This window comes from Engystomops pustulosus, chromosome 4, assembly GCF_040894005.1.
Source record: "Engystomops pustulosus chromosome 4, aEngPut4.maternal, whole genome shotgun sequence".
In the NCBI taxonomy this organism is placed as follows: Eukaryota; Metazoa; Chordata; class Amphibia; order Anura; family Leptodactylidae; genus Engystomops; species Engystomops pustulosus.
In genome coordinates, this window is record NC_092414.1 from 126,352,787 (window position 1) to 126,374,861 (window position 22,075).

Here is a 22,075-nt window from a genome sequence, read left to right on the forward strand (position 1 = left end):
CGGGGACCTATGTAAGTATGGTCCGCTGCCCTGTGCCATACATAGGGCGCACCGGACTATAAGGCGCACTTTGGATTTCCAAGGAAATCCAAGGCTTTTAAGTGCGCTTAAAGTCCGGAAAATACGGTATTCCAACTCTAAACCATTCAAATACTTTTGTGGTATCTAAATAGACGACACCTGCCTTGTTTGCAGTCTCTGGTGATTCCTGTAAATTCTGATATAGCCTTCTAAGGTTATTACAGTACACTTATAATGAATAAATCCTGATTGGTTGTGATCAACCACATACCTCACCACTGAGCCCAATCTAATCACAATGATTTTGGACAGGATCTTTATATTGGAAGTGAGCATAGCATGAGGGCGGCAGGCAATCCTGCAATAATTCTCATTTAAAGTTTCCCACTACAGTGGTAGCAACACCCTCACCACAGTCTTTATATACCTCCATCTAACCATGGTGCCTTATAATTGGCTATACTTGCTACCGCCTGGTCAAGTATCTCACTTTCCTGAAACACAGCATAGTAATACCCCCTAAAAAGTCCTCTAATTGCCTGCAGAATAATTAGGCATTTTAGAAACTCTTTCCATCAGAGCAAAGATCCCTTGTGTATCTTCTTTCAATCTGCCCTCAACATCCTGTAACCCATACACAAGCAAGTTTTTCTTTAGGCCTGTACCATTCTTGCCAGCAATATCCCCATCTACTATTTCTGTTCATTAACATACCATGTGTTTTGTAAGATGCCCCTGCTCCTCCACCCACAGCTACCCAGACTCCGGTGTCCCACTTAAAGCATGTGTCTCTTCCAGATCTTCATTTTGACTTCAATTTTAATTTGTAGTCTTGATTGTTATTTGTGATTTACCCATGTGATCCAAGGGATCCATGCATGTAGTCTATGTCATGTATGTTTTATTGCATATAATTTTATCTGTACTTTTAGTTTTATACATTTGTGGTTATAACAATTAAAGGGAATGTGCCATCAGGAGCCCTGTTTCTGGCTCATCCATGTCCCCAAAATAATAGTATGCATGTTACCAAAGTTTTTTTTTTTTAAATAATAAAACTGGCTTTTTTAAGATGAAAGTTTACCTCAATGGCCACTCCCATGGGACACAGGAAAATGCTCACAGGAAAATGCTCTGTAGAGAAAAAGAAAAACTTTCATCTAACCTTTTATGTGAAAAAGCCCATTTTAAAATAAAAACGCTTTGTGCACACTAGTCTGCATGGGGACATAAGTGAGCCAGTAAAAGGGCTGCTGATGACAGGTTCCCTTTAAATACTTATGTGCCAAACAATAAATAACTGGGTAGTTTAACACTGAATTCTCTACAATATCAAGAAACTTCTAGTTTTTGCATGCCTCCCTAATAAAATGTCATCTTTCAAGTTACCTACTTAGCTTGTCCGCTTTAGCAGGGTTGAGGTATTGTGTTATACGGCCCACAGCACGTCAGACAGGATGAGCTCTGCTGTCTCTGACCTCAGTAGCTTAGCCGCATGACTTCCTACCGACTGCCGGGCACCATCTTTGAGGCTCTACATTCCTTTCACATTCTTTATTCGACTCTTCATTAGCTCCCACACTTTCATTCTAGCCAGGAAGCAGCAGGTACAATAGCTCAGTGTCCTCTTGCATCTGCAGAAAGGCCTTGTCCTGGAAGAGGTCCTATTTTAATAAAATATTCAATCGGTGGCAAGCATCAATGGTCCCAAAGCCGCGCATATGCTGCAAACATGCTGACTTCAGAAAGCTTTATATTGATCTCCATTCTCATTAATTGGAAAATTTGGGAAGTAACAGAGAATACGGTAAATGAAATGTTTTTTTACTGAGACTTCTACGGTAATTCGTCAATACAGTAGAATACGGGTCCTATTTTTTGGTCTATATGTGCTAATAAATAAAATAAATTATAAATAAGAGAATTATATAGTAAATCTGAGTAAATGTAGTAAAAGACGTAAATATAGTACGTTTTTTAAGAGTTTTTCTTTCCCAATTTTCCAGGAAACTCAGGAACTCTATACTAGTCTTTATACCATGAAGTGGTTTTTCCAGTGCTTCCTAGATCGGGTAAGTATTAACAGGAAAGTGTTTCTGTGTGTTTATATATTTTCTATATAAAACTTTACTATCACCCCATTTACTTATTAACTTTTGACAAGGCAAATTGAACTGTGGTGGAGTACAGTGGAAAAACAGGGAGGTTTTTGCAGGTTAATGGTCTCTGAAGTGGAGTTCTCTTCCTTTAGCTGAGTGGTACCTATGGTGGGTACACTGGCAGCAGGGTGAGATTTTGGTAGCTGCTTTTTGATAATGGTACACACACCTGAAATGTAGTTACTGACATGCATCTTGGATCAGCCATCTGCTACTAATTGGGCAACTGTGGGACACAGTTATATTTTTCCCTGCTGAATGGTTGTAAGCTTCAGTGCATATAGTGTGGGTGGGAGCTGTGGCTTCACGGCCTTCACTACCGGAGTTATGATGGCTGCTATTCATGCTCTGCCACCACACTACCGGATACTGATTTTCCTGTGTCAGCAAAAACGTCTCCGGATGTCACCACTGACATGCGTGTCATTGGTTAGCCATTACTGGTGTATGACCTTCTGGTAATGTATATTAAAGGGGTTGTCTGAAAGCATAAAAACACATTGGTGGCCGAGAAAGGGCTTGTTAAAAAAAATAAAAAAACTTTTACTTACCTTTGCGGAACCTCCTGGCGTCCCATGCTGCCATCACTCCTGTATGTGCTCCATGTAAACAAACGGGCACGGATACCGTGCTGCGTTCAGCTTCCAGACGGATGAGGTGGCAAGGCACACCCACCAGTCCCGCATGATACAGCACTGAGATTAGGAAGGGGTGGGCGTGGCTGGCCGGAAGCTGAACACCACACATTCAGTAATTTTTTTTTTTGTTTTTTTTTTACCAGCCTTGCTCTACAACAGGCCAGTAGCTCGGGCAACATGTACCACACGACAAGTTCCCTTTTAACTATACCGTGGGTGTATGCATTAATTCAGTATAGAATGGCACAACCCTTATCCTGTTTTTGCCTTTTTAGACTCCTTTCACTCTGAACCTGAGGATATGGGATATTTACATACTTGAAGGTGACCGAGTTCTTACTACAATGTCGTACACCATTCTGAAGCTGCATAAAAGTAAGTAATTCATTGTTGAAAACCATTTTGCAGCTTTTTTTCTTTACTTGCACAACAAGAACAGAGTCCAGAAACATTTTTGTTTCCTGGAGTCCAGAAACTGTACATTTATACAACCATTTTGCTTGTTGTCACCTAACATTGAACTATTTTAGATTTACTTTATTATTCCGTGTTATTATTGCTAGTTTGGCCAACACCCTCCATTTTCCCTGAGTGTTCACTCTCCCTCAAGGACTCCAATAGTTTGCAGATTGCAATTACTTGCTGCCAATGCTGCCAGCCTGTAGAAAAGTACCTTGGCAACTGCTACTGAGCAAGGGATCCAAAGTCACAATGTATTTAGTTATTCAACTTGTGAATGGGTAAACCTAGCCTATCCTATTAAATGTTTTTTTTGTTGTTTTTTTATGTTCTGTTAGCGTTTATGTATTCAACTATAAAGATATATTTGTGATGGATGATATAACTATATAGTTTAATTGTATTTAATGATATATGTATAATTTATTATACAGCAGTGTACGCACATGTGCACCTCCGTTCCATTGGAAGCCATTTATTCCCATTTATTTCTACTTTGGAGTATCTGAACATACAAATTCCATGCAGATTATGTCCCATTTTCGAAGCACTGTGTTGTTATTAAAGGAAATCTACCCTTAAAAAATATTGACAAACCACTTGGTCATAGATCCAGGGACTGTTACTGCGGTTATCTTCTTATATTTGTTATTTATGGCCTCCTCCTTTTCTAAAATCAACTTCTATAATCATTCTAATGAGCCAAAAGGGCTCTTTATGGTAGTACCCTCCATTTGTTAGTTTCACAAGCTGTTACACGGTCTCTTCCTTCCTCTGCCTGCTGTAAACTGGGCATTTACTAAGGGTCATGCAAATATGTAATGAAATAGTTATAGGATTTACAATGGAGCAGAATCTTTAGCACAGAGATCTATGTCTCTGACCCATGTGATCTTGTAATTTTGGGAGCTGACTATCATAATTGTTCATGAGATAGCAATATTTAATATGACCGTTCTGCAGCTTCCTGATGCATACACAAAAAGTGCTTTAATGTAACATTGTTTGTGTCTCTTTTAGGCCATTATAATTTATATATTTAACATTTACAGCCTATTAATCTGCATTGTACTTTAGCTTAGGGGAAAAAGTGATATCTGTGGCTAGAAAGTGCATGTAAATGTATGTTGGTAAATGTACTGATGCTTTGCAATTGTTCCAGTGTAAGTCGTGTATAGTTTTAGTTCAGCTATTATCAGCCTCTCAGGAAATCAGTTTATACAAGTGTAATCCTGGAGCTGCTGTAAAGTAAAAATTACCATTTATAATACAGTCGGAGAGAGACAATTGTGTGATGTATGTCAAGAACAAATGGTGCATTGCTTTCACCACTGAAATATGCATGCGCTTCCTATGCTGTAAAAGGGGAAGATTACATGACACAAAACCAAAGCTTTAAGATGTGTTTATTCATGACTCCCGGAGGGTACAGTCCATTTCATCTCAGTGTAAAAAGCTGTGTCCTATGGGCATTGCTTAACCATTATTAAGGGACAGCGAGTATATTGATTATGACAGGTACATGTGTGTATAATGCCGCAAGCAATATTCTTCAATAAAAAGTCATTTAGATCTGCAGCATTGCTTTTTCAACAAAGGGAGTGGTTAAAAAATATATTTATTCAGATGATTCTGTTGAACAAAATTTGCTAAAAAATTATAATTTGTCATGTTCACGTTGTGTGGCTAGGTATGCACATGAAAACTATTCTGAAACTGACTTTTTTTTCCCCAACGTTATGTAATGTTTAGTCAACCACCAATCGTGCTAGTTCTCCCACTTAAAAAGATGTGGCATGTAATTGACATAGATAGACCTCAACTATGAGAGACAAAATGAGAAACAAATACAAAAAATCACATTGCCTGATTTTTAAAGAATTTTTTTCAAATTATAATGGGAAATAAGCATTTGGTCACCTACAAACAAGCAAGATTTCAGGCTCTCACAGACCTGTAACTTCTTCTTTAACCCCTTTAACGACCAGACCCTTTTCCATTTTTGCGTTTTCATTTTTCACTACCCACCTTCAAATCTTTTTTTATTTTTTCCTTTTAAAGAGCTGTGTATGGGCTTGTTTTCTGCTTAACAAATTGCAATTCGTAGTGAAGGTATTTAATATTCCATACCGTGTACTGAGAAGCAGGAAAAAAAATTCTGAATGTGAAAATGAGGAAAAAAACATTTGTGCCATTTTCTAGGGCTTTGATTTTACAGCTTTCACGGAGTGCTCCAAACGACAGGTCCACTTCATACTTTGGGTCACGCATCACGGAGATGCCAAATTTGTATAGGTCTTATACATTTACAAAAATTAAAACCTCTTTAAAATTCTTCATTTTTCCATCTTCTAGCACTAATAACTTTTTCATACTTTGGTGTACGGAGCTGTGGGGGGTGTAATTTTTTTGCGGCTTTTGATGACGTTTTCAATGCTACCATTTTGAGGACTGTACATCCTTTTGATATCTTTTTATTGAATTTCTTATATTTTGCAAAATTGCAAAAAAGTGTCAGTTTCAACTTTTGGGTGCTAATTGGGTGCCGGGAAAAAAAGCTATTTTAATTTTATAGATCGGACATTTTGGGACGCAGTGTTACATAACATGTTTATAATTTTTTAAGTTTTACTGTATATTTATGTCACTTCTAGAGAAAGGGGGGTGATTTGAACTTTTATGTTTTAACTTTTATTTAATTTTTCTAACTTTTTTTTTTTTCCCTAACTATTTTCCAGACCCCCTAGGGTACTTTAACCCTAGGTTGTCTGATTGATCCTACCATAAACTGCTATACTGATAGGTAGCCTAAAACATGACAGCCTCGGGTCTTTGAGCGGATGGCCGCTCCCCAATGACGTCACTGGGAGTTATGATCCAAGCCAAGATGACGGCGCCCCACGCACCGCCGGCTTGTTAATGCTGTCAGCAGCTTTATCTGTGGCAATCAAAGGGTGATCGGTGCTAGCAACATGTGTTTGTTCCATTGTGCAGCAAACACCCGCTGAGTATGAAGAGGATTTATTTTTTATAATGATAACAAGTTCAAACAGTCAAACTCCACTATGGTAAAGACGAAACAAAATTGTGGACTTGCACCAGGATGGAAAGACTGAATCTGCAATAGGCAGCAGCTTGATGTGAAGAAATCTTCTTTTGGGAGCAATAATTAGAAAAAGGAAGACTTACAAGATATACACTGATAATCTCCCTCAATCAGGGGCAACACACAAGATCTCACTTCTTGGAGTAAAAAATGATCACTAGAACAGTGAGCACACAGGGGGACCTATTGAATGACCTGTAGAAAACTGGGACCAACGTAACAAAGGTTACTGTTAGATTCTGCAGTGCCAGATGTGTCCCCCTGCTTGAACCAGTACAGATTTGGGCCCATCGGAAGAGTATTGAGAGAATTTCATTTGGGTAGGTGAAACCAATGTAAAACCATTTGGTAGAAATACCAGTTGTTGTGTTTGGAGTAAAGTGAATGCTGAGTTGCATCCATAGAACACCAAACTTACTGTGAAGCATGGGGGTGGCAACATACTGCTTTGGAGCTGTTTTTCTGCAAAGAGACCAGTACGACTGATCCGTGTACATGAAAGAATGAATGGGGCCATGTATTGTGAGATTTTGAGTTCAGACGTCCTTCCATCGGCAAGGACTGCCTGAGACTGCAGGAAGGTGTCATGTCAGGCAAACTGCCTGGGAGACAGCCCGAGCGCCCACAGAGAGGTCTCCGAGTGCCATCTCCGGCACCAGTGCCATAGGTTCGCCACCTCTGCTCTACAGTGATAGCAAATGAGTCTGTAAGAAAATTTCTACTATTTCCATATTCTTGAAATGGGTCTTTTTCATTCACTTTGAACATTTTAGTTTGTTCTCCATGGAATTAATTGTGGCTAAAAAGCACCTGCATAATTCAGAGTCTTTATAAATGGTTAAAAGAGCTCACACTAAATTACCCATAATTATCTCAAAGACGCTCTTGTGTTTGATGAAATATGCAGGCTTTTTACTCTCATTTTATTATGTCTTAACTGCTTTACCAGTATTTTATACCTTTCCTCAAATGAGGAGAGAGAAAATGGCAACTGGGTTTTCTGATATATTAGAAAATTATTAGGATATTGTGATATAGGACACTGTGAAAATTAGGATATTCCTAATTTTCACAGTGTTTGAGTAATTACAATTCATAGGAAGCACTGACTAAGAAATGTAATGAACTTAAACATTTTGTTTTTTTTAACATCCTTAGGAAAATCCATCAACATTAGCTCTTGTTGCCACCTGTCCATGAACTGTATGTAGGGGCAGTAAGGCTGAGCAGCGACTCCTCTCCATCATAGCACTTTTATTAAACGCCATTCTCAGTGTTGCAGAATTTTCCTATTTAGTTGCACTGGACAATTCTGTAATACCTAAAAAACCTCTACTATAAGTAGAAATGTGAATGATGAGTCTACAGTTCTAGTGCAATCAGAAACGGTGGCAATAGTATGACCACTTACAAATAAGACACAACTTTTCTTTGATTATTGATTGGCTACGTATACAGAAGAAATAAGCCATTATAGAGTAGTAAAGCAGTCAAATGAAACAATGGGAATGAGAGCTTTGTTTACAAGAGCTTACAATTTACAAGGAAGGGTGGACACAGGGAGGGACATATACTATATGTAGTTGTATGCTTTTGTACAGGTCTGTTTTATTAAATTCATGGTTTAGGTAAAAGGTTAAAGTCAGTTCCCTAGAGATGATACCTTCTTTATTTGTTTGCCACATTAATGTTTCATAATGCGTTCCCTGTCTGTGTTTATTATGAGTTTCATTTTAGGTCCGCTGAATGGCCTCACAAGCAACACTTGCATGCATTCACAGTGCGTTCTGAACCAGCTGGGATGTGCCAGCTATCATTAATATTCTCTCCATAAAGCCATACGTTTTTAATGAAGTTTTATAATTTAGCATGGCGTTTTCCACTGTATTGTTATTCCCAGTTTAATTATTCATAAATAAGTAAATGCTAATAACCCAAAAGCCATAATTATGCTTTTATAGTTATTGGAGCTTGTTATGTGATGAAGTCATTTTCTCTTCTTTTTACCTGCTAATTTTATTATTAAAGGTAAAGTAACCTTGTTGTGTTTTTATTCAGAATACTTAATGAAGCTGGCTATGGAAGATCTAATAGAATTCTTGCAGGAGAGTCTGGCTAAAAATTTTGGTTATGAGGATGATTATGTTATTGAACAACTCCAACTCTCAATGACAGAGTTAAGGCGATCAAAACTCGATATTCCCCCTCCAGGTAAGTAGCTATGCAGGTGTCTAGCTAGAATAAATTTGTCACCCTTATATCCAGTAACTTGAATATGCTATTATATTTGTCCAGTATTCCATTTTCAAAATATTCCCTATTTAATCCATATGCTAATGAGACCGTTGCTGTGCCAAGCTTGTCCCATGCTTCTTGCAACAAAAATCTCCTGCTTATCTGATGAGGTTGGTAATGGTCCAGAAAGGAATAGCAGTGTTCTAGCTGCTAAAGATATGACCAACTGCTTTATTAGAATATGGGTGATAATGGAAATTTCTTAGAAACGTCATGCTGGACAGATAAAATTTAGGCATTTTTTAAATCGCACTGCCTGTTCTATAGAATTTATCTGAGATGTGGGGGACATATGCCATCAGATCTTCCATATGTGATCCCAAACCATAGGCAGAGGTTGGGGAGATTGTGCCTGGTGTCAGAACACAGAAATGTATGTTCGGGTTGTACTAATGGGATGTCGCACAACATCCCTTACGTTAAGGGAGTCATTGAAATGTCTAACTACAAAATGTTTTTTTCCTGTTCTCTTGTTTTCGTGTTAATGTCTTCTTGAATGGCATTGACAATGAGAAGAAACCTTTACCCTTTATTAAACATTTAACACTCTTGCGTCAGGGTGCTCTTCAGGGGCAGAATATAAACTACACTAGAATGGTTTTGAAGTGGCCTAAAATATGTTCTTCAGAAATTCTCTCCTCAATGATTCCCAGAATCTTTCTTGTTGTGCAGAGCGCTAGAAATCTATATTCACACTTTCTGCTCTAGTTGTAAGCATTTTCTAGTTTAGTACTATATTCCCATAGCAGCCTTAGTATACTGGCATAAGAGGCTTTGATTTTGCTTGCAATTTTCAGTACATTATTTTTCATTATAATGACTGCTAAATGCTGCAGCAGGATCTCAATTTTTTATCACTGTAGAAAGCAGGTGCTTTCTTGTGACATTTTAACTAAAATAAAGCAGTGTCTGCCCTTTCTTTAGACTTCATCCATGCTGCGATGGTTAAAGGAGCAGTCAGTCTTAAGGAAGTAATTTTTTAAAAAACTGCTTCATTAACAGTTCTTGCTAAGGAACCAAGGTTTATTTTTTCTATGTTTCATTCAAAGGGTATCTATACCTATATCGTTTACAAAAATAATAGTGTAAATTATTATGTAAACTTTGTTATTATAGAAAGTTGTTTCTTCCTTTTTAAAGTCCGGTTTTCATTATGCTCTTCTCCATCAGAAACAAATTGGGGCAGGGAAGCTGCTAAACTAAACAAGTGTGAACTTAGCCTAAATCGGCTCTACCTACCGTACTTCCACAGACAGCTAATGGTTATGGGAAATCAAATAAAGTTTCAAGTGACTTAGTTGCTGGATAAATTTATCTCCTTACAGAGTTGAATTATGAAGATATATTTTCACTAAATATACAGGGAGCTTAAAGGAAAACTGCCCTCAGGGATCTACCTAATTAGGTAGATCCCAAAGTAGTTTGCTGCCATAACATAAATTCCCATACTTTTTTTTTTTTTTAATTAAATCATTATATAAAGTATAACACGTAAAAGTACATATGTTATGATTTATGCAAATGAGTCCCTGAGGCTATAGTAGCTGCGCCGTGGAGCAGGAATAAAGGCTACCCCACACCCCAGTAGCAGGTTTCAACAATGCTTTCCACCTTCTGTTCAGCTTGCTTACTCTACCCCCTGTGCGCACTTGTCTGAGCAGCCATATTCCTGCGCATGTGCAGATCCCTGCCGAGTCCTGGTGACTGGATTCCGTTAAAGTGTGCTCATATGGGTTACAGAAGCTCATCACACCTGCATTGCATATATTCCTTTGGGCTTCTGCAAACTGTGAAAATGAGGTCCCTGGTCACAGGTTCCCTTTAAAGGGGGTTTCCTATAAAGCAACTTGGGCCCTAACTATAGGATAGCGCCCAACTTGCTGATCTGTGGGGGGTCTCAGCGATGGGATCTCCACAACGTGGATCCAGTGGGTTCCAATTTACCCCCTACCACACCCCTCGTAGCACCACCGAGAAGACCGCAGCAGTTGGTTGTGCTGCCTTGTTCATCCCTATGGAGCTGATAGAGATGGGTGAGTGTGTGGCTCGGCAATATGTCGGCTCCATAGAGATTAAAGGGGCAGCCTGCACAACCGGCCATCTCAGTTGTGCGACTGGGGTATTTATTTTTTAGAAAATAACATATTTAAATCGTATTGTAGACAACTAATTGCTCTACAATGTCTTGTAGAAATTCATGAATGGTAGAAAACCTTTGTGTAGATGCATTAAAATGAATGAACTACACTTATGGTATAATTTAAAATTCACAGATCTAATAAGATGTGAAAGTTTTCTTTCTGGCGACAATTTACTTTTTATAAACAAAGCAGAGGTTTCAGTCTGGTAAATTTCAGCCGTACAAGCTAATCTGGGACCTGCAAATAATAGAGCTGATGCATTGTTAGTATATATACTGTAGGCTTTACACTGAATGAAGAATACAGAGTTGGATTGCCACTAGGGGGTGCTAAATAACCATACAAGAGAAGTATGAAAAATAATCACATATATATATAATATGAACTTTCCGTTGTGTGTTGAATGATGGTATATAAAAGCACTTGACAGATGGTTTATCACGAAATAATCTAGGGCATTTCCAAATCTGTTTTATTATTTTATCAATATAATTTTCATAGGAATACACATGAATGTAATTTAATATATACCGTATATACTCGTGTATAAGCCGAGTTTTTCAGCACAAAAAATGTGCTGAAAACCGTCCCCTTGACTTATACACGAGTCAATACAGCAGTCAGTCAGTAAAAATTACTTAAAAAAAGTAATAAACTTATATACTCACCCTCCGGTGGCCCCGATGCGCAGCACTGCTCCCCCGATGTCCGCGCGGCTCGTCTTCAGGCTTCTGTGCCCATCTTCTTTCTTCTGCTCGGCGCCGCCATTGTTTTTCTCCCGGGCGGCGCCTAGCATGACGTCAGCAGCGGAGCGTCATACTAGGCACCGGCCCGGGAGCAATGGCGGCGCCTGGCAGAAGAAGGAAGACGGGCACAGAAGCCTGAAGACAAACCGCACGGTCATCGGGGGAGCAGCGCTGCGCATCGGGGCCACCGGAGGGTGAGTATATAAGTTTGTTTATTTTATTTTTTTTATGCTGGGGTGACTGTATACTACATGGGGCAGGCTGTATACTACTGGAGGCAGGCTGGGCTGGGCTGTATACTACTGGGGACTGGCTGTATACTACTGGGGACTGGCTGTATACTACTGGGGACTGGCTGTATACTACATGGGGCAGGCTGTATACTACTGGGGGCAGGCTGGGCTGGGCTGTATTCTACACGGGGCAGGCTGGGGTGCTGTATACTACTGGGGGCAAGCTGTATACTACTGGGGGCAGGCTGAGGTGGCTGTATACTACTGGGGACTGGCTGTATACTACTGGGGTCTGGCTGTATACTACTGGGGGCAGGCTGAGGTGGCTGTATACTACTGGGGACTGGCTGTATACTACATGGGGTCTGGCTGTATACTACATGGGGTCTGGCTGTATACTACATGGGGTCTGGCTGTATACTACTGGGGGCAGGCTGGGCTGGGCTGTATACTACACGGGGCAGGCTGGGGTGCTGTATACTACTGGGGGCAAGCTGTATACTACTGGGGACTGGCTGTATACTACTGGGGACTGGCTGTATACTACTGGGGACTGGCTGTATACTACTGGGGACTGGCTGTATACTACATGGGGACTGGCTGTATACTACATGGGGACTGGCTGTGTACTACATGGGGACAGGCTGGCTGTGTACTACATGGGGACAGGCTGGCTGTGTACTACATGGGGACAGGCTGGCTGTGTACTACATGGGGACAGGCTGGCTGTGTACTACATGGGGACAGGCTGGCTGTGTACTACATGGGGACAGGCTGGCTGTGTACTACATGGGGGCAGGCTGGCTGTGTACTACATGGGGGCAGGCTGGCTGTGTACTACATGGGGGCAGGCTGGCTGTGTACTACATGGGGGCAGGCTGGCTGTGTACTACATGGGGGCAGGCTGGCTGTGTACTACATGGGGGCAGGCTGGCTGTGTACTACATGGGGGCAGGCTGGCTGTGTACTACATGGGGGCAGGCTGGCTGTGTACTACATGGGGGCAGGCTGGCTGTGTACTACATGGGGGCAGGCTGGCTGTGTACTACATGGGGGCAGGCTGGCTGTGTACTACATGGGGGCAGGCTGGCTGTGTACTACATGGGGGCAGGCTGGCTGTGTACTACATGGGGGCAGGCTGGCTGTGTACTACATGGGGGCAGGCTGGCTGTGTACTACATGGGGGCAGGCTGGCTGTGTACTACATGGGGGCAGGCTGGGCTGGCTATATACTGGTGGGGTCTGTGACCAATGCATTTCCCACCCTCGGCTTATACTCGAGTCAATAGGTTTTCCCAGTTTTGGTGGTAAAATTAGGGGCCTCGGCTTATACTCGGGTCGGCTTATACTCGAGTATATACAGTGATAATTTCATTAAGACAAATATGCATGCATACATGTCTATTCAGATGAAAATTACATTTATAACATCACATTAAAACCGATTTCATCTGAACAGCTGTTGAAGTTAAGGGATATTCTAGGAATAAGCATAATTCATATTCAAATGGGTCATTAAAATATAATCTAATATGTAATTAGTTGTTATTTAAAAATTTGCTCCCCTTAGCAGGAAAATGTTGTGGTCATGCACTATAATGAAGAATTAAAATGCTACTGGCCCTTTAATCAGTTCTGTGATTTTGTCCCTATGGAGAAGATACTGAACAGAAGATGGCTGTTGGTCACATGTACTGTCTGTGCAGTACTATCTGTTAGATAATCACTGGGAGCAGAGCATGAGAGGGAGGAGCTGTTACTGAGTGATCATGGGCGTTGTAGATGACGGCCATCTTGGAGATAACTCGGCCTACTTTAAAAAGCCCATAAAATTTTGTGAATCTTGAAAGCAAATTATGTAAGTTCTATTTTGTGATTAATGACATTGAGTTTTGTTAAATTCTTTTTTATAGCATTATGGGATTTTGTATCAGTCGGAATACCATAAAAAAGTTGATCCTTTTTTATTCTCTTAACCGAAATCTTGTGGCTCCTTGCCGCAATCCCAAAGTGTGAATTTGCCACTGGCCCTTAATTCACCTGGTGCATACTGGAAGTCTGTTGAACCAACCACTTTAATGCTGGCTCCAAAAAAGACGTCTTGGTACATATGAGTTCTCTGTGTATGGAGATGGAGAGCCTGTCTACCAGCAAAACTTTCTACATTTTTTTTTCTGGGCAACATTCGGTCCTGGTATTTATGTAGGAATTATTTGTACCACCCATGTAAACATTGTTGTATGTCAAGATGACCTGGCAGTGATGCTCCGTAATGGAAAAGGCCTAATTTATGCAACAAAAATTATTTTGCAATGATTTTAGGACCAGAAAATGAACATTTTCAACGTGTCGGTTTGTCTTCCAGATTCACAGTATTTTTCTTTGTTGGTATATACTGAAAATTTGTGATACTTGCAACTAAAGGGCCTATTACATGTAGCAAATATTGGAAACCACCAATATATAAACTTTTTCCTAATTGGCCTGTGACCTGCTTATCACTCAACATGTATTTTTTTTGTTGCTGAAGGAACAGATTCTTATTTACCTGCAGCATAGCTAGGCAAGATCAACATTCTCATAGTGCAGAGTTTTATATTAAGTTTTTTATTTGCTACAAAGCGGTGAATCCACCCAGAGAGAATTTGATTTTTCTTCCCTATTCTATAATCTTTCATACTGATTTCTTAGTATGAAAAATACTCTTTATTTACGTATAAATACCTCTCGTAATATTTCACTATGTAATATTATTGGAGACCTTGTTCATTGTGAGTTTCACCTAGCGACATTTGTGAGCTCAGGTGTTAAATTTGACTTCACATGCAATTTAAATTCCAAAATCAGCATAAACCATGGAAAGTGGGAGGCAAGCTTAAGATAAACTCCTGTAAGAGCTGCAGGAGTGACATTATTAACAAAGGGAACATACATTTAAATACCAACCTAGACAAAGATGGATTATATTAAAAGGCTTTGTTTTATAAGGGTGCTACTGCCATTGAATTTATTTTCCTCTTCATTTTAACAATTTAGTTCTTGCATATACTTGAGAAAGTACTAAATAATTAACATTACCCCAAATGTGAACCCAGGCAAGCAGATATAAGATCGCTACATGCCTTGGCTGTTCATTATATTTATAGTAAATGTGGTTTGAGGTTAATTGGTACCAAATTTCCCTTACAAAATAAACTTGGTAGCTATGGATAAAAACCCCTAACACGACTACTACCACCAAAAATAATGCCCAACAAGCATGTTCAAAATTAATTCAGCATGAAAAAATTTATTATATCATATAAAACGTTTTATTAGTCAATTTCAGAGGTTATTAGTGAATAAATCATTGCACACATGGCACAAATAGGTTTATGACTTCTGTATAATTGAGTAGATATAGTATGCAGTCACTGTCTGAATGTGTTCATTTGCCAAAGGTCAACCTGGATTCATTTTGATTTAACTTGATTTTTTTTATTATAATATCTATAAAGTTATAGAATTGAAAACGTGTTAAAATAAAAAAAAGAGTAAAAGTACAAGTCTCTTTATTTTCTCTTGATATGCTATGAAGGGTTTTAATGGGTATTAAAGGATAAACCTTTTAAAAAAACAAGTTCTTACCTTGTCCTGCATTTCACGTGTCCTGCACCATATTCTCTCTGCGCTCTGCCCCGCCCCTGTTTATTGACAGGGGCACAATCTCTGCTCTTGCAGCTTTCCACCGGTGGGGCACACCCACCTGTCACCATATCCCAGCGCCTCTTGTAGTTCTACGGTCAGGGGGGAGGTGACAGGCTCTCTACTGTCATCTTGGTGATGCCAATCTAAATCCTACAGCAGCAAAGGCAACCTATTTTTACTGTTTTGATTTATAGTATCCTTTCACATGTATTCCTAACCTCTTGTTTGTTATGACATTTTTATGTGACTCAGTACTCTAACTGATTAAATAAATTATAAGGTTTCTTGTACTCTTGTGTATCTATGCAAATAAAATGTAAAAAAAAGCCTTTATAGAGTAGCTGCCTTCTAAAGATGGTATTGATAGGCTAATTGGACTTAATCTTCAGTTGCAGAGGAAACCCTTTTGTATCCAAAAAGATCCATTGCTCAACTGTGGTTTTTGCCCCATTTGTCGTAGCAATAGGGTGTTCTCAGCAACTGGACTTTTATTAATTTTCTTTTTACAGAGCAGCTGTCAGTTTTATAAAAAGTATTTTAAGTAATAAAATGTTTTTGTACATTAATCTTTTTTGTTTTCCTTAAATCTCAGGTAAAGAAGATGAACAACCTAAAAAGCCTCTTGGTCAAGTTCCTTTGGAACCCGCTCAAATACTTACAAACCACGTCATGAATGGACAAAAGAGTAACCACAAGCTTTCAAACCAAGCCAAACCTGAAAAGGTCACTTCTCCTAATAAAGTACAGCAAACTTCCCCGAAAGAAAAGCGAAGAAAGAACTCCATTGACAGGGCTACCTTGAAATCCCTAAAGAGAGAATCTGGAGAATATGGTGCTGAACAGATTAAGAATGATGCCCATCACAGAAAGCTTACCCAACCTGTAACTCCAACTCAGGACAAGGTTAAGTACTTCGACCATGCAGCCGCTAACCAAAACTCAAATGCAACGTCAAGTTCTTCAAGGGGAATTACTCCTAAATGGAATTTGCCCTCAGAATCTAAAAATAAAGAACTTTTACTAAAACATGCAAATGATGGAAGGGGCAATCCACCAGCCTATAGAGTTTCAAGTCAGTCTGAATCTCAAGGCATGGCAGTGAAGCAGAAGAACAGAGTGTTTGATGCAGGCGGTAAAAGAGGATCCAATGCATCTCTGTATGATAATGTTTCTGGTGGTGAAAATGAAATTGACAATCATGTTGAGGATTTGAGGCATCAGTCAGATTTGTCTGACAGAAATGTGATAAATTTTAATAGCACTTCATCCCGTATGCTTTCAAAAGGATCCAGTCCACCAAGAGCAACTGAAAGTAATTCTTCTGTTGGCATGCAATTACATTCTCCAGGACGTTCAACACCATTTCAGGGTACTGGTGATGTGTACGGTATAAAACAACCACCACCTTCCTACAGCAGCCCGCCACTTTATCAAAATAATACAAAATACTCAGCGAGTAGACTAAATAGTGAGCACCAGTCACCAAATTGGATTGGTCCAGCAAATAGGTCTTATGATCGCAGTTTTGATTTTTCTCCAGATAAAATGCCCATGAACTCTACTGCTAGGCAAAATCCTGTTACATCGCCTTCCAATAGAATTGAAGTATTACCTGCAGAAGAGAATACTACTCTTCGATTAGGTAACTTTAATCAGAGGGAAAACCACAGATACATTCTTCCACCAATAGATTATCAAGCAGACCATACATTCTTTCCTGAAGTGTCTTTTGGGACGTTTGGACAGCCATTAAACAGAGAGGCATCAAGAAGTTATTTGTCTAACCTGCAAACCTCCCCAGGCTCATACCAGCCTTCAAGTCCAGGGAACAATTTTTCTTCATTATCTGTTAATAGTCCAGTAAGGTTGAGGACTTCACCACGCAATGAGCAAGTAAATACACCACGATATTCACACTCAAAACCTGGAGTCAATGCACTGCACTTTCGAAATCCTCGTGATGGACTAATAATGCATGAGTCTGTGATGCTATGAGAAATAAATTGCTCATTGTTTTGTAGTGGAATCTAGTTGCTTTGTTCTCTCAGGCAACATTTCAAGCATGAACTTTGAGTTCCATTAAGATGTCCAGATTGTGACATACTTTTCCATATACATGAAATCTTTCAGTAAAGTTGACTTGGACTTAGCAAGTAGGTGTTGGACTTGGAATCTTAGAATCTTCTATATGTAGCTTTCTCTTGTACATATTAATTCTGAGATATTTATTAATTAGTTACATAACTTTAGTGCCTCCGTAGCTGATTGTGGCTCAAGAAATAATTTAAGGTTTTTGGTGATACAACCAATTTTTAAGGTGAACATTATGAAACAGTATTCTTTTTACTTAAGAGTACAATTTGGGTTTCTTTCTATTGTGATACAATATTATGAACATGTGGATGTTTTTAGACTTTTGTCTGTCTGAAGTTAAGGAGTCAACTTTAACAGTACATCTATATAATTATTCAGCCCGCAAGTCTAATGTGCCTATTACTTGTGTTTTTCTCTAACTTTTTAATAAGTTTCAAACTAATGAAAGTTTTAATTTAAATTCCATGGAAGTACCATGTTCAAAACTGGAGATTTGAAATTATTGTGGGTATTTTGTCCCTGTAGGACAGAACATTAAAGTGTTAGAAGATTCAGTGCTTGGGATGGTTTGGAAATAACCAGACTGCACAGTCTTTCGACTTGGGAGTGGACAACAACTTTTCTTAGTACTTCAAAATTCAGCAGCAGCTACTAAAGATTTTGCCTAGATTGGGCTTAATGGTGTCTTCCAACAGCCTGTTTATGCTGTAAAATGCTTTACTGTATCCATTTGACACTATGCACTTTACGGATATTGATTTTGTAAGTGCTGTACCAGCTGTGAGACGTAGGTGTTGAGTGCATCCCATGCAAAACAAAAGCTAATGCAATAAGGGCAAAACATCCAAATTCAAGTCACAGAAAACCCATATTAACTGAACATTTCCCAACATTCCTTTTTGTATGGTATGGCAAGTCAAGCCTTCTTAATAGTGATTTAAATTGTTTTCGTATGTGCCTATGAAGGATTGTAACACACAGCACTTCTATGTATTACTGTAATTTGATTTCTTTGTTATGGTTAGGTTTTAAACCTAAGGATTTTCTAGGCAACACCACCAAGTATCTCTGGGACAAGAGATGCAAGAAATGTATTCCCAATATAGCCTAGATATCCTTTTAATTCACAGGTCAAGATGTGCTTTGATATCCTTTACACTGTTACTTTGCAATACTGTCTGGTGCCTTCTTTGTCTGACAGATACCTCTGCTCCATTGATGATGATCCACACTGTATGTTGTGCATATTCTTCTACTTAAAAATTATTTTTTTTTCCAGATTTTCAGTACTTTTAACGTTTACATTATCTCTATTGAATTAAATTAAAAAGTGTTTGTAGCATTATCTCCTATAATCATTCTCCTGTGTGTCTCTTCTTAGAACATAACACTTTGCAATTGGTGGCTGACTAGGTAACTAGGTAAACATTGCACAGTTGATTCCCCCCCACCCCCCTTTGTAATCATTATGTTCTGCATGCTTTCAGCTGAATCTTCACCCGCCTTCAGTAATCATGAATTCTGCTCCTACAGCATGTGTCTTTCACTATGTGCCTTGGCTTTTAATGGCTTAATGTCTGCTGTTTTATCATTACACTATCACACCTTTTATGAAGCAATGTATTGTGTGCTGAAATGACACTAATAGTTAAGAGAAGGCAAATCAATCTGAATTGTCTGCTTTATTTCCAAGTGCTGGCTTGAGTGGGGTTTTACCTACTCATGATTGACACATTTATTCTTTTGATTTTTTTTTTTTCTTGTGCTTTCTGCTTTTTTTTAACTGTTCCACAAGAAGAGTATAATTTTAGTCATTTCAGCTTCCATGCAGCAGCATCACAAACCAAAGTAGTACTGCGCCACAGCATCTTTCTTTGCAGGGAACACACAATACCTTAATGATAGAGAAGTTGTTTTCTTTTTTTATATTCCAGAAGTATTTAAGTTGGATGAGGAAGGTTGTATTTTTAGGTCCTTTGAGTTTTAAGGTACACTTTATAATACATTTTATACAAAGAAATAGGTAGATGTGCAGTAGTAATGTCTTCAATAAGCAATTTGTATATATGGTATATCTTAAAGGTAAAGAATTAACACATAGCTCAACACTACATTGCAACAATTGACAAAATTCTTTTCTTTGTAATCATTGTTATTTGTCGATTTTGCTGGTTATTTCTAGAAATTATGCATATTACAATGTACATAAATGTGACTGTAATAATCCTCATGCCCTAATTGCAAGGCCTGTGATTTCTCATGAAGCTGTACAATATACTGTGCTGAGCTGTTAACACTGTCCTGAAAATGTATCAATATTGTAGATTTCATGTATAATCTATACACACTATTTTCAGATGTCATCTTCTACAGTTTTTAACTCTTATTTTTAATGTGACTGTATTTTTTAATATGTTAAAGATTAATATTATTAAGTACTTACTGACTGCATCTTTTATTTGAGAACTCAAACATGTTGTCCAGAAAAAGTCCTGCAGTGTTTTTTAAAACATATGGAATTTACTACTTCAATCAGTTTTTACAAATGGAGGCCCCCTCAAATGGCCCAGGAAGTGAGGCTTCCATGGTTCCTGTTTATAGGAGTTATTATGAAAGGGGTTAGCTGTGTGAATTTGGTTCACTAGCCAAGCCTGCCCCCTTTTCCATCGCAGATAATCACAGGGATTGTCATAGCCAATTAAGTGAGCCAGAAAGACCATTAATGGCCCATACTCTAAACCAGTGATTTTCAACCTGTGTGCCGCGGCACACTAGTGTGCCGCGACACATGGTTGAGTGTGCCGCGGGGAGCCCCTGTGCACGCCTCCTGCTGGTTGTGAAGGGCGGCATTTTCAGCTAGGACGTGTCACTGTACAATGTGCCGACACGTCCTGGCTGCCTGTGACTGCCTCCCCCCCCATCATACCTCTCCTAGCCGGCTCCCAGAGGCGTAACAACAGGGGGCCTGAATGGGCGCCCGCCCATCTAATCCGGGGGCGCCGCGCCAGACCTGCCTTCTTCATCCGCGACAGCCCGGCCTCCCCATGTCATCTGTGGCCGGGCCCGCCCTTTACATGTGCAGCCGCCCACCCATGTGATCTTCGGCTGGGCCCGCCCTTCACATCAGCGGCTGCCCAGCCCCTCCGTTCCGCGGCCCGGCCCACCTGTTCCTGCCTTGCGCGCTCGTTCCCTCTGCGGCCTGGTATGCTATACATCTGCAGCCGCCGCCCCCTCCATCCCGGGCTGCTGCTCGTCCTTCTCATTCGCAGCAGGTCGGCGCGCTAATCCCATAGGCCGCCGGCCGCTCCGCTTTTCCACCTATAGCCGTCGGCCACTTCTCATCCGTGGCGCGCAGCACCCGTTCCGGCCACCGACGTTAGGCCCGCCCATCCGCAGCCGCCAAGTCTTTCTCATCTGTGGCCCAACGTTGCCAGCACACTGCCAGCAAATGTATGTACTTTTTATATTTTTAGAAGGGTGTATATATAAATCTGTATATGCATGCTGCATGAGTGTATATACTAGCTGGGGCTTTTGTATTAGTAAAGGGGGGCCTCTGGGGCCTTTTATTTAGTAAAGGGAGGCCGCTAGGGGCTCTTGATTAGTAAAGGGAGGCCGCTAGGGTCTTTTAATTAGTAAAGGGAGGCCGCTAGGGTCTTTTAATTAGTAAAGGGAGGCCGCTAGGGTCTTTTAATTAGTAAAGGGAGGCCGCTAGGGGCTCTTGATTAGTAAAGGGACGCCGCTAGGGGCTCTTGATTAGTAAAGGGACGCCGCTAGGGTCTTTTAATTAGTAAAGGGAGGCCGCTAGGGTCTTTTAATTAGTAAAGGGAGGCCGCTAGGGTCTTTTAATTAGTAAAGGGAGGCCGCTAGGGTCTTTTAATTAGTAAAGGGAGGCCGCTAGGGGCTCTTGATTAGTAAAGGGAGGCCGCTAGGGGCTCTTGATTAGTAAAGGGAGGCCGCTAGGGGCTCTTGATTAGTAAAGGGAGGCCGCTAGGGGCTCTTGATTAGTAAAGGGAGGCCGCTAGGGGCTCTTGATTAGTAAAGGGAGGCCGCTAGGGGCTCTTGATTAGTAAAGGGAGGCCGCTAGGGGCTTTTGTTAGTAAAGGGAGGCCGCTAGGGGTTTTTTATTAGTAAAGGGAAGCCTTTTATGACTGTTTTAGTGTCATTTTGTGCTATTTTGGTTGGTGGTGTGCCCCAGGATTTTCTAAGTATAAAAAGTGTGCCGCGGCTCAAAAAAGGTTGAAAATCACTGCTCTAAACCTGGTATACAGGCAGTCCCCGGGTTACGTACAAGATAGGTTCTGCAGGTTTGTTCTTAAGTTGAATTTGTATGCAAGTCGGAACTGTATACTTTATAATTGTAGCTTCAGGCAAATTTTTTTGGGTCTCTATGGGTTTTAAAAATGTTGGGTTGTCATAAGAACCAGGATTACCAATAAAGCTTTATTACAGATACATTTGATAACTGTTATAGCTGTTTATTTTAACCTGGGACT

The 22,075-nt window shown here is 40.0% G+C and overlaps 1 protein-coding gene across 2 annotated transcripts in view; it reads left to right on the forward strand.

The window, feature by feature from the left end:
* The window catches only part of USP6NL (USP6 N-terminal like), a 103,405-nt gene extending 83,388 nt beyond the window's left edge, over nucleotides 1–20,017 (forward strand). For both annotated transcript variants that reach the window (XM_072147372.1, XM_072147371.1), the window contains exons 11-14: nucleotides 2,028–2,093; nucleotides 3,094–3,193; nucleotides 8,442–8,594; nucleotides 16,078–20,017. In XM_072147372.1, the coding sequence (XP_072003473.1) occupies nucleotides 2,028–2,093; nucleotides 3,094–3,193; nucleotides 8,442–8,594; nucleotides 16,078–17,480 (1,722 nt within the window). In that variant the 3' untranslated portion in view covers nucleotides 17,481–20,017. The remainder of the gene's footprint in view (nucleotides 1–2,027; nucleotides 2,094–3,093; nucleotides 3,194–8,441; nucleotides 8,595–16,077) is intronic.
* Nucleotides 20,018–22,075: the final 2,058 nt, after the last annotated feature.